This window comes from Leopardus geoffroyi, chromosome A2 (assembly GCF_018350155.1).
Source record: "Leopardus geoffroyi isolate Oge1 chromosome A2, O.geoffroyi_Oge1_pat1.0, whole genome shotgun sequence".
Classification (NCBI taxonomy): Eukaryota; Metazoa; Chordata; class Mammalia; order Carnivora; family Felidae; genus Leopardus; species Leopardus geoffroyi.
Genome location: NC_059331.1, coordinates 26,712,931 through 26,723,377, shown reverse-complemented (window position 1 = coordinate 26,723,377; position 10,447 = coordinate 26,712,931). Strand labels below are relative to the sequence as shown.

The window sequence follows — 10,447 nt, the reverse complement described above, 5'->3', positions numbered from 1 at the left end:
AATTTTGAAAGCCTCATATGATCCTAATATTGGAGTAGGAATAAATACCTATTTTCCATGAAGGAATAAGTTATGCTTTTGATATAGCTTTGCATGATGTCAAAATGATACGGGAACATTCTCATTATGGCTCTAATTACTGAGTTATTTCAAACCATGTACTACTTTCTGTTCTGGCTTTTTGTTCTTTGATATGAAAACATACCAGCTGATCTGCATGTTATGCACCCACATCCCCCTCAAGAACCATCAGCAGATAAGAATAATAACAGGAGAAGATTACGATTAAAAAGCACCAACAGAGAAAGGACAGAGGCACACCGAGGTATGACCCTAATTCAATACTATCTTATATCTGTATATTATTCAGAACAATGGAATCTCTCTCTGCAGATTGTAAATTTCAAAGGATTAGGAACCAATTCATTTAAAATATAAATATCTTTTCTACAGGGATTATGGAAATCAAATTTTCTCCAAAAGAATTGCTCTAGAGCCCTAACGGAGATTTGCTGGATTAAATAGACAGTACCGCAGAAATAAAGGACTTCCTACTTTCTACTCTCAAAGACTGAATAAGCTTAAATTACTGTTTTTTAGAAACGGCCCAAATTTGATAGGGGAGGTTTCTTCCTGCAGACTTTCCTAAAATTGAACTTAACTTGTAATTTTTCATGTTTCATTTATATCTCTTCTTTTTAAATTGAGCCCTTTTCAGATATGCATATTCATCTTTTTTTACATTTACTGTCTCTCCCTTTTGACTCTATGCCATCTGATATAATGTAGGTTAAAATTTCAACTGTTTGCAACCAGTAAAGCATTAGATAAATTTAGGTGGCTATTATAGTTATCCCTTTGAATACTGGATTTGAGGTAATGCAAGGATAGATTTGTCTGCACATGCAGTAGTTACCCTGAGTCAAGCCCAGAGTATGTCTTGTACTCATCTGCTACCATAATTTCTCAAAAATGTAGGGTTCTTGGGTATGCTGAAATTCAACTTGTTAGGATTTGTGTTATTTTTATAAAATGATAGAAAAATTAATTGTGTCCATTTTCTTAAGATGCTGAAGGAAAGAGCTTGGTTTAAAAGAGTCTGTTTCAGCAAGAGTTGTAATTTAAAGTGAACACACTCCATTTTATTGGAACCAAAGGGGAAAATATAGGACCCTTTAAAAATGATACGGGTTTTGGAATTCCTTTTATTGCATATTGTAAAACTTAAATCTAAAATGTCCCCCATGCAAATATCAAGGAGTTTAAAGATGAACTGCTACAAAAATGCAGCTGAGTTCATCTTTAAAACATTCTAGTGGAAAAGAAAAAAAAACTGCATATAATCTGTATTGTCACCTCTGATGTGCTTTTCAATAGTCATGTAGAAAAGTACCCCATGTTAATAGTGTTCTTTGAAAATAACTTTTTTAAAAAATCAAAAATAACATAGTGGAAAATATTTATTCCAATAAAGGCTGTTCTTCAGGAAATAACAGGAATGAAGATAAAGCGACAACCCCCCTCAACAGTGTGTCCCAACAGAAAGCAGAGATGAACCCAAGCTCTCCAGCACCACAGTCTCCTGATCAAGCAGGTTGGCATCTTTATGGCACCCCAGAATCATTAATAATGAATAAAATCTAAGTATGTCGAACATTTCAAACCCAGTCATTGTGAAAAGTTGTGATTCAGTCGCTTGCTAAAAATCTATCATTTTTCATAAATCTCCTTTTAACCCCACTTGCATGTCAGACTTTGAGGGATGAAAGGGTATTTTTATGTTCAAGTTTCAATGCATCAGAAGGAAAGTTTGAAACTCCAAAGTTTTCACCTGACATCATCACCATCCCCAAAGATTACCTATTGTTACAAGTCCCCCATCCTCTTTATAATGGAGATGGTTGGAGTCTAGCACATTGAGCCCATCAACATATCTTGCCTACCAGGTGTGTGGTACTTTTACAAAGGCGAATTGTTCTGAGCGAGGGAAAAGGGAAAATAAATGAAAATTGTTTGTAGTTTGTCAGTCTTATTTATGCAATGTTGAAACCTTCATTAAAATGTTAGGCGCAATTAGTGTCTCTAGCATAAATCTGACTGTGTAGAAAAACTAATTAGATGTTTAGGTGATCATTCTTGCATTTATCTTGTTTGCTGCAATATTGTGATTACACAGTAATTTACATATTTTCCTAAGAAAACACACCAAATTATTCATTACAATTGATATGGAAATACTTTGAGGTAAAACTACAAATTCCAAAAAAGCATGTGGCGGTGAGATAATTAGAGTCCGTTTGGTGTAAAAACACTCCTTTGACTTTGACTTTTTGACAGTTAATAATATGTTTGGCAATAGGTCATGCACGTTGTTTAATTGTATAATGAAGATTCCCAGTATCTTTTCCTCCAATTTTCTTTACGGATCCATGTATGTAATGCAATACATTGGGTTTTTTTTAAATCTTTTTCAACATTTACTTATTAATAAAGCATCTACAGAGTTTACAAAGCATGTGCTATGTTCTTAGCACCACGCGAAAGACTTTGCTGTCCCAAAGAGGACAGCCCAGTGAATCTGTTTATTTCACCTGCTCACGGCACACTGACCCAGGAGTCTCCACATCCCCTGTGAATGTGGTCTGATGACATAGATTCAGCCTGCTGTTGGCCATTTACCTACAGAAAATGTGAAAGCCTTGTCCCTTGTAGGTGTTCCCTAAGAAATGTACATTTGTTACTCTTTCTATAGGCAAGTTATGTTATATAATGATAGTGCTAAGTTACGCAACCAGCGAATACATTATGCTGAATACAATTTCATTTGTGCCATTAATGTTACTTTTATTAAAGGTCTTTTCTTTGTTGGTTTCCTGATGTAGGCTTTAGAGTTTCAAGTCAGCAAATCTTGGTTACTTTCTTTGTGAAGATAAATGTAGCCAGATTCCAGAGTCAGGATAAAATGACCATGTCCACATTTTGGTTCTGCTGAACGCAGATTTTTGTAAGATTTTCACCATTGACATAATGTAGGAGGGGAAAAAAGTAAATTTTAAGGAAAATAGACTAAGTTGAGAAAATGTGACTTTTTCCTGCCATCATTCTAAAGAAAATAAGCATGCTTTTAATGATATTCATTGTAAATATTTGTTCCAATTTGCCTGGATCATAGCTATAAAAACCTACCTCAGTGTTACATAAAAGATTAAACTATGTTATACACCTGAAATTAATGTGACATTGTACATCAACTCTACTTTTTAAAAGATTTTTTAAAGTTTTGATATAAATGTATCTCAGTGGTGTAGTATTCAGTATTTTTAACAAAAACAATGTTGTGCAAAAAGATTTTTGTATGAAAACATTCCCTCCTATAGTTAAAGAACTTTTTCACCAGCAGAAATCACCAGTCACATTAACAAGTATTTCTGTGGATTTACTATTGAAAACTCTACTCAGTTTAGTCTATGAATTGCCCCCACTTCAGTCAGTGAAAGGGAAAAGAAGAGCCTGTTAACGTCTTCATGGTTTCCTCTCCTCCATGATTTGTAATCTGAACAATGCCCAGATATTTTATTTAAAGAAACTTGTTACATGCCCTGCCCTCCTACAGGTAAAAGAAGATATTAGTTACTCAAACGCTTTTAAATTTGGAAGATTTCCTCCCCCCTGGAATATCAAATTGATGAGGCTGTGCTATAAAGAGCTTGCTGCAAGACAGGTGATAATTATTTCAGACTTATTTCCCGGCCAGTACTTCAACTCAGATGGAGAGAAAGTGCAAATGAGTTGCCCATAGCTGTAGGCTCTGATCTATGGGGTTAAATGTTTAGCAGGTTACAGGATGTGGGTAGATTGCATTCCTTGACTTCTGCATTATTTAATAAATCTGTTTCAACACAAGAAATTTTGAACTAACCACCTGCCTAATATAACACTTCTGGAACACTCCTCTAATTTTTCTCATCTTTTTCAAATGTCAGATGAGTGGATATTTCCTGAAAATGATCACATTTCCCATTTGGCGTCCAGCAGACAGTCTCTCCTTCTGGATGATGACTCCCGCCACGCTTCACACCTGTGGCTAGAAGCCAGCAAGGAAAGTGAACGTGACCAACTGGCAGAGGAAACCCAGGCTGTTCCAAAGGACATTTTCACTTTTTCATCAAGACCGCGATCAGCACCTCATGGAAAAACTCAAACTCTGTCCCCAGAGGGGTGCCCATTTATTTTGGATCTAAAAGAGGATACCAGTGTGACAAGGAGAGACACTGAATCGGAGGATGATTTTTATGGCGGTGACAGCAGCGAAGAGGTAACACTGCTTGATAAGTGCAGTCGTTTTAAAACGCGGTTGTTGCATTAGCTCCAATGAGCGCCAAAACCAGTTGAAATGAAAGAGGAGAAATCAACTGCTATTTATAAAAATGCAGCAGATTGCAGTGTCAGTCAACAGTTGCCTCAGGTTGTTATGGTAACTCTAAATTGCTGCCTTTTTTATTAGCAGTCAGCCAATTTCATTTTTAATTATGGAAACCAGTTTTGGGGTTGTTTTTGTTTTTTCGCTTTAATTTTTGCCTCACAGAATGAGAAGTAACACGCAGTTTAGTTGTATGATGGCGAGACCAGTAAGACATTGAGAACACGTTGTTCTGGCTCTCTGGGGGAATCGTGCTGCAGTGGCCAAGCATTCCGAATTGACAGTTTTCTGGCTTCCTTACTCCCCTGCCATCTCTCCACCTTAGACCTATTAGGACTCATTATTTTCCATATGGTCCCAGAATTTCAAGAGTTGTGCCAATTAAAGTCTAGATAATGAATCATGGATTAGTGCTGGGACTTGCCTTACCCAGGGTTTTCTGTTTGCGGTTATTTAGAATACAAACATATCTTACAAATTGGTAAATTCACATAAAGTTTAAAAAAAAAAAAAACTCGTTATAAACCAAATGGAAAGTAGTTCTGAAACATTTGCTTAAAACTTAATCCAGTAACTCTTTTTCCCCATATAAAATGAATTTATTTGTGAAGTTCCTTTAGTTTTGTGCTCTAATGATAGGCATTCATATTTTCTGTGAAAAATAATTATCTTAAAAGCAGATTACAGTCAAGTTATGGTTTAGAGAAATTATACAAATCATTTCTATATTAAAGTTATATAATCATTATTATATCTAATAAATTATATAATAAATATATTTATAAATATAAATATATTAGATTATATGTAATATAATGCTTATATAATTATAGTTAGAAAAAATTTTTGTGTGTGCTTACAAAAAAATTTTTTTTTCAAGTTATAACTCAAGGATCCCCATTCGGACAGTAGCATGCAGGTTAGGTACAGAGCTCCTACCTTCAGAGCCAGTTGAGAATGTGATGAGAGTATTCAGGCAGTAATTATGGTGTTTTGCAACTTTTAATGAGTTTCCATAGCAAAGTGCATGGGGGAATCCTTTTTCTATAATATGTGCTTCTGAGTGTGGTGAAACTATTAGTCCTACCAAACAAACCTACTATAAATCCCTTTTTGCATAAATAGTATATTTGATGCCAGCGTATCAAATTGTGCTCAGGACGTCTTTGTCCCTTTCACCCTGAATAACGTTAAGGTATAAAAATTATAAAATAGAGATTTGCCTTCAGCATCTAGTATCTCCTCCATCCCAGCTGTCAATTCTTCTGCGGTCTTAATTGGCTAGTCTGATAAGTTAATTAATATCATTTCATTAACACGATAGCCCATCCTTTTCCCATGTGCACAGCACCATCTTTCTTACCTAAACCAAAAGAATTCCTGTAATGGTGGAAATTTCATGGCAGGTGGGAATTATTAGTTCCTTCCCTGGAAAACTTTGAGAGAAGTTTTATGGGAAACTGCCCTTTAAATATCACGACATGAGGAACTTACGTCTTCTGTCTGTATGAAGGAAAAGTCTTGACAAGAAGCAATAGAGCTTCATGGGAAAATGAATACTAGTTCTGAATATTTTAACTTATCACTTTATGTGCTTTCTTTTGCTATTAGCTACTCCTTACATTTTTCATTGTTTATTATGCAGACATATGCTAATTACCAACTATACAAAATCGAAAATAAATGTATCATGCATTACCCAAGCATAGCTATATATATGAGAGGCATAGCTATCTGGTCACCCCTGTGCCATGACCATCAAAATGACCAGTAGCATACGGCTAGAGCCTATACTCGGACCATCTCATTGCTAACACTGGTCCTGGCCCACCTTTAGTGGGAGCCTGCTAACAGTGGCAGCCAGAGAGAAGGGCAGAAGCCTTGTCATATTATACAGGCTTTAGGGTTTGTTGTTAGAGGCAAGAACAAGACACAAACTAAAATAGAAAACATGACCAACAAAAATGTCGGGTTGTATTTAAATGAGTTCTAGAATTTGTGATGATCCCTTCTTTATCAAATTGTTTTGTTTGGGGTTTTTATGGTCATTTCTTTTTCTGTAGGATTACTTCTCCCATTTATTAATTGTGTAAGTCAATGGGAAATTGGATTACATATTTCAAATGTTTATTTACATATAGTCTTTGAAGAAAAATCAGTTCGGTTAATTTAAGCATCCTTACTATATTAGTTGCATTATTTGAGAACGTTATATCCTTAGAGTAACATAATTATACTTAAGGAAAACAATGTTATGTTATAAATAATGGTGGAAAAATGAGTATAATTACATTACTTACTATGCTTTAGGTTTGTAACTTGTAGTTAAAAGACTTTATTTGATGGTAGACCATTGAGTATTTTTAAAGGGAAATTAGGTATATTCAGTAGTATGTAAACTAAGCAAAATCAAATCGTGTTATTATGATAGCTAGAGGGAAAGTACACATACAATAGTAAAGGCTAATTAAAATAAGCTTTCAGCGATATATTGATTTTGTAATTTAAGTGCCTATTCATTAATTCACATCTGAGATCTTCATTAGTGTGAGAGCCTCAAAATTATAAGTTTTCTTTTTTTGCATATGCTCTTGTCTTTCTGTACTATATATTTTATTCCCTAGGCAGCCATGTATACTAATATTCCTGATACTCAATTAATTTTGAGTTTGTACTTCTTATTTGAAAAGCACACTATGGAAATATATAGCTATAAAATCAAGACTACCATGTAAAGTGAATTATCCTTGAAAGCTCCTTACACACTATTGCAGCATCTGAAAGGAAAAAAGCCTGTTACTGTTATCATCTCTACATTGTATTTTATGCCATTATTCCCAACGTGGCTTTGAGTATACGCCTGGTTTACAATTTGAGATAGTTAGCTTTATATTAATATTTTATTACTCCCCTAACTTAATTTTTCATTTGGAAATACCATCATTTTTTCCCCAAAACTCTGGCTGTGTATCACACACTAAAGTAGATACTTGCAAGGCCAGGTAATTTGTCCTGTATCACAATCCAAATTGGAACATTAAGCCAAAAAATTATCCATAGTTGGACATGAATTATGTAGACTGACTACTTAGAGAATTCAAATTAGCGGAAGCTTCCAGATCTTCTCCCCATCTAACTCTGTAGAGGGCTGCAGAGGACAAATTCACCAACAACGGCGTAAAAGGACCCTTTCAGTCCTCCCTCTCAGCTTTCCCATTATTTTTGCTTTCAAGGTACTTTTTTGTTAACACTCAGCAGTTAAGCTGTTTCGTTGTATTTTTTTCCTGATAGTTTAGATTTCTGAGTTCGTCTACAAAACATTCACCCCTGTGCACTTAACTAATGAATTTGAATTACTTTCTCACACACACGTACATACACAAAATAGAAAGAATATTTACTCCATTTGAGGCTGCTTATATTTCTGTGTAGCCTTTAAAAACTTTTAAATGTCAATGTATGTGTTGGGAAAAAATGGAAGGCCTCTATTTTGAATATATGGCCTTGCATTTTTATTCCTGTATATTATGAATTACAACATAACATATTCTGTAAACCTACCAGGCAAATTTAATAGTTAATTTGCATGAGAAACTTTTTAAGGCTGTTCATATCTATATGTCTTTACTATTATCTTTAGAATTTTTTTTTAACATTTATTCACCTTTGAGAGACTGAGAGACAGAGAGAGCACAAGCAGGGGGTGGTGGGGGCCAGAGAGAGAGAGGGAGACACAGAATCCAAAGCAGGCTCCAAGCTCTGAGCTGTCAGCACAGAGCCCAATGCAGGGCTCAAACTCATGAACGGAGAAATCATGACCTGAGCTGAAGTCAGACGCTTACCTGACTGAGCCACCCAGGAGCCCCTATATGTCTTTATTATTATCTTTTGAAGCTCTCTTCTTCTCTGCAGAAGTCACAGGCCCCTTGGTTGTTGTGACTTGGTTCTTCATTTTTGTAGGCAAGTAAAAACATTATAAAACTCTCGTCTGCTTAGAATATCATTATGCCACTTTTGCTAGAAGATAAACATCTTGCAGGTAAATATTTGATTGTGGATAGAGTTTCCACAAGAAATCTTTAAATTGTTATCAGCTAAAAGAGCATGAAGTCTTAACTTATAGAAAAATATGTTTCTGTCTTAAACAATTAAAGGAGTCTCATCATTTTCCCCAAATATTCACATGATGGTGTTTGCCCATCCCGTAGAATCCTTCTAACTTCTGCTATGATTTGTCTGTGAAGCATCATTGGCTATAGGTAAAGATATTTACAAAAATAATTTGCCCAACCCCTTTTAATATCAAGCATGTTGCAGATTAATTACCTGTTAGAAACACTTATATCTTCTTTTCGTTTTACTTCCTTATAAACTAGTTAGTAAAATGCATTATAAGTTACCACTATCAGTTATCTTTGCCACCCAGAGAGAACTGTATTACTTTAATAGTTTCCTGTAAAATTCAAGAGGTGGAAGTAAAAATACTTCTTGGGGATGGTTGTTAGTGAAGACCTTTAAGATACATTTGAGTGGTCAATCTTATTATCATCAAAGAAGATAATAATCTTTTTTTAAGATTTTATTTATTTTTATTTGAGAGAGAGAGAGAGAGAGAGCACGAGTGGGGATGAGGGGCAGAGGAGAGAAAGAGCGAGGGGGAGGGGACAGAGAGAGAGAAAGAGAGAGAGAGAGAGGATCACAGGCAGGCTCCACACTCAGCATGGAGCCTAATGAGGGTCTCAATTCCACAGCCTTGGGATCACAACCTAAGCCGAAACCCAAGAGTGGGACACTCAACCAATTGAGCCACCCAGGTGCCCCTTAAGATTTTTTAAAAATCTTTATTTATTTATTTATTTTGAGAGAGAGAGAGAGAGAGAGAGAGGTAGCAGCAGAGATAGAGGAGAGAGAGAATCCCAAGGAGGCTCCATGCTGTCAGAGCAAAACCTGACATGGGGCTCCATCCCACGAACTGTGGGAACTTGACCTGCGCAGAAATCAAGAGTTGGACACTTAACTGACTGAGCCATCCAGGTGCCCCAAGATTTTAGTTTTAAGTAATCTCTGCATGCAACGTGTGGCTGGAACTCATGACCCTGAGACCAAGAGTCACATGCTCCTCCCACTCAGCCAGCCAGGTGCCCCAAGAAGAAATTATTTTCCTCACTCTGTTATGACTCATGTCTTTAACTGTATCTATGTAAATAATTGTGCTCTTTAGGTGACAATGGAAATATATACCTATATCATCTCTATTGGCTGCTAGCGCTAATGTCCCAACTAAAAGATGCTGTCAGTTCATACATTTAGTCACTAAAACATTGGACAAAAGTAAAAACTCCTGCTGACTCCACCTCAATTACAAATTCAGAACTGCCATCAAAGGTGTGTTTGGAATATCGCAGACATGTTTTTTATAGAACTTTTAAAAATGTTATAGAAGACGTTTTTTCACTCTGGGCTGAATTAAAAAATCAATTGAAATATAAATAAATATGATCATCCACTTTCACAAAGGCTAAAACAGAGTTCCATCCTGATTCACTCAACATTAAAGTTTTGATACAAAGAGCCTGGGTCCCATCTGCTCCAAGTAGGTAGCCCTCAAGAGTCATTAAAATTATCTTTTTAAAATTACAGCTCAGCAAGAACAATCCATTCTGTGCGTCCAGAAATTATTGTCCAAATGCCCATCTGCATGTCCTTTTAAGAAACATAGTTCAGCAGAGGAAGTGCTGGGTCCTTGGGGAAATCATTCTCATCTTCAGCGTACATATGCTGTGCTACAGTTAATCAGGCAAACTCTATTGATGTTCCCAGCACTGGGGCGTGATTGAATATTTAACAAACAAATGCCTCTGAGCCCAGAAGACAAACGGTTCAAGAGATTTGGGACTTTTAAAAAAAATATATTAAGTTAAATCAAAAGCATTTTGTATTTGTTCTTCTGAGAAACAGATGAACAGATGATTGGAATGTGAAAATGGCATGACAATTTCTTTACCACTCTGACAAATTATATTCAAT

General features: G+C 35.8%; 1 protein-coding gene across 15 annotated transcripts in view; it reads left to right on the top strand.

The window, feature by feature from the left end:
• The window catches only part of CFAP20DC (CFAP20 domain containing), a 230,554-nt gene that overhangs the window by 139,998 nt on the left and 80,109 nt on the right, over window positions 1-10,447 (top strand). For 14 of the 15 annotated variants that reach the window (XM_045493411.1, XM_045493403.1, XM_045493402.1 and 11 more), the window contains 3 exons: window positions 209-325; window positions 1,475-1,594; window positions 3,984-4,315. In XM_045493411.1, the coding sequence (XP_045349367.1) occupies window positions 209-325; window positions 1,475-1,594; window positions 3,984-4,315 (569 nt within the window). The remainder of the gene's footprint in view (window positions 1-208; window positions 326-1,474; window positions 1,595-3,983; window positions 4,316-10,447) is intronic. The other variant, XM_045493399.1, reaches the window with a different exon arrangement.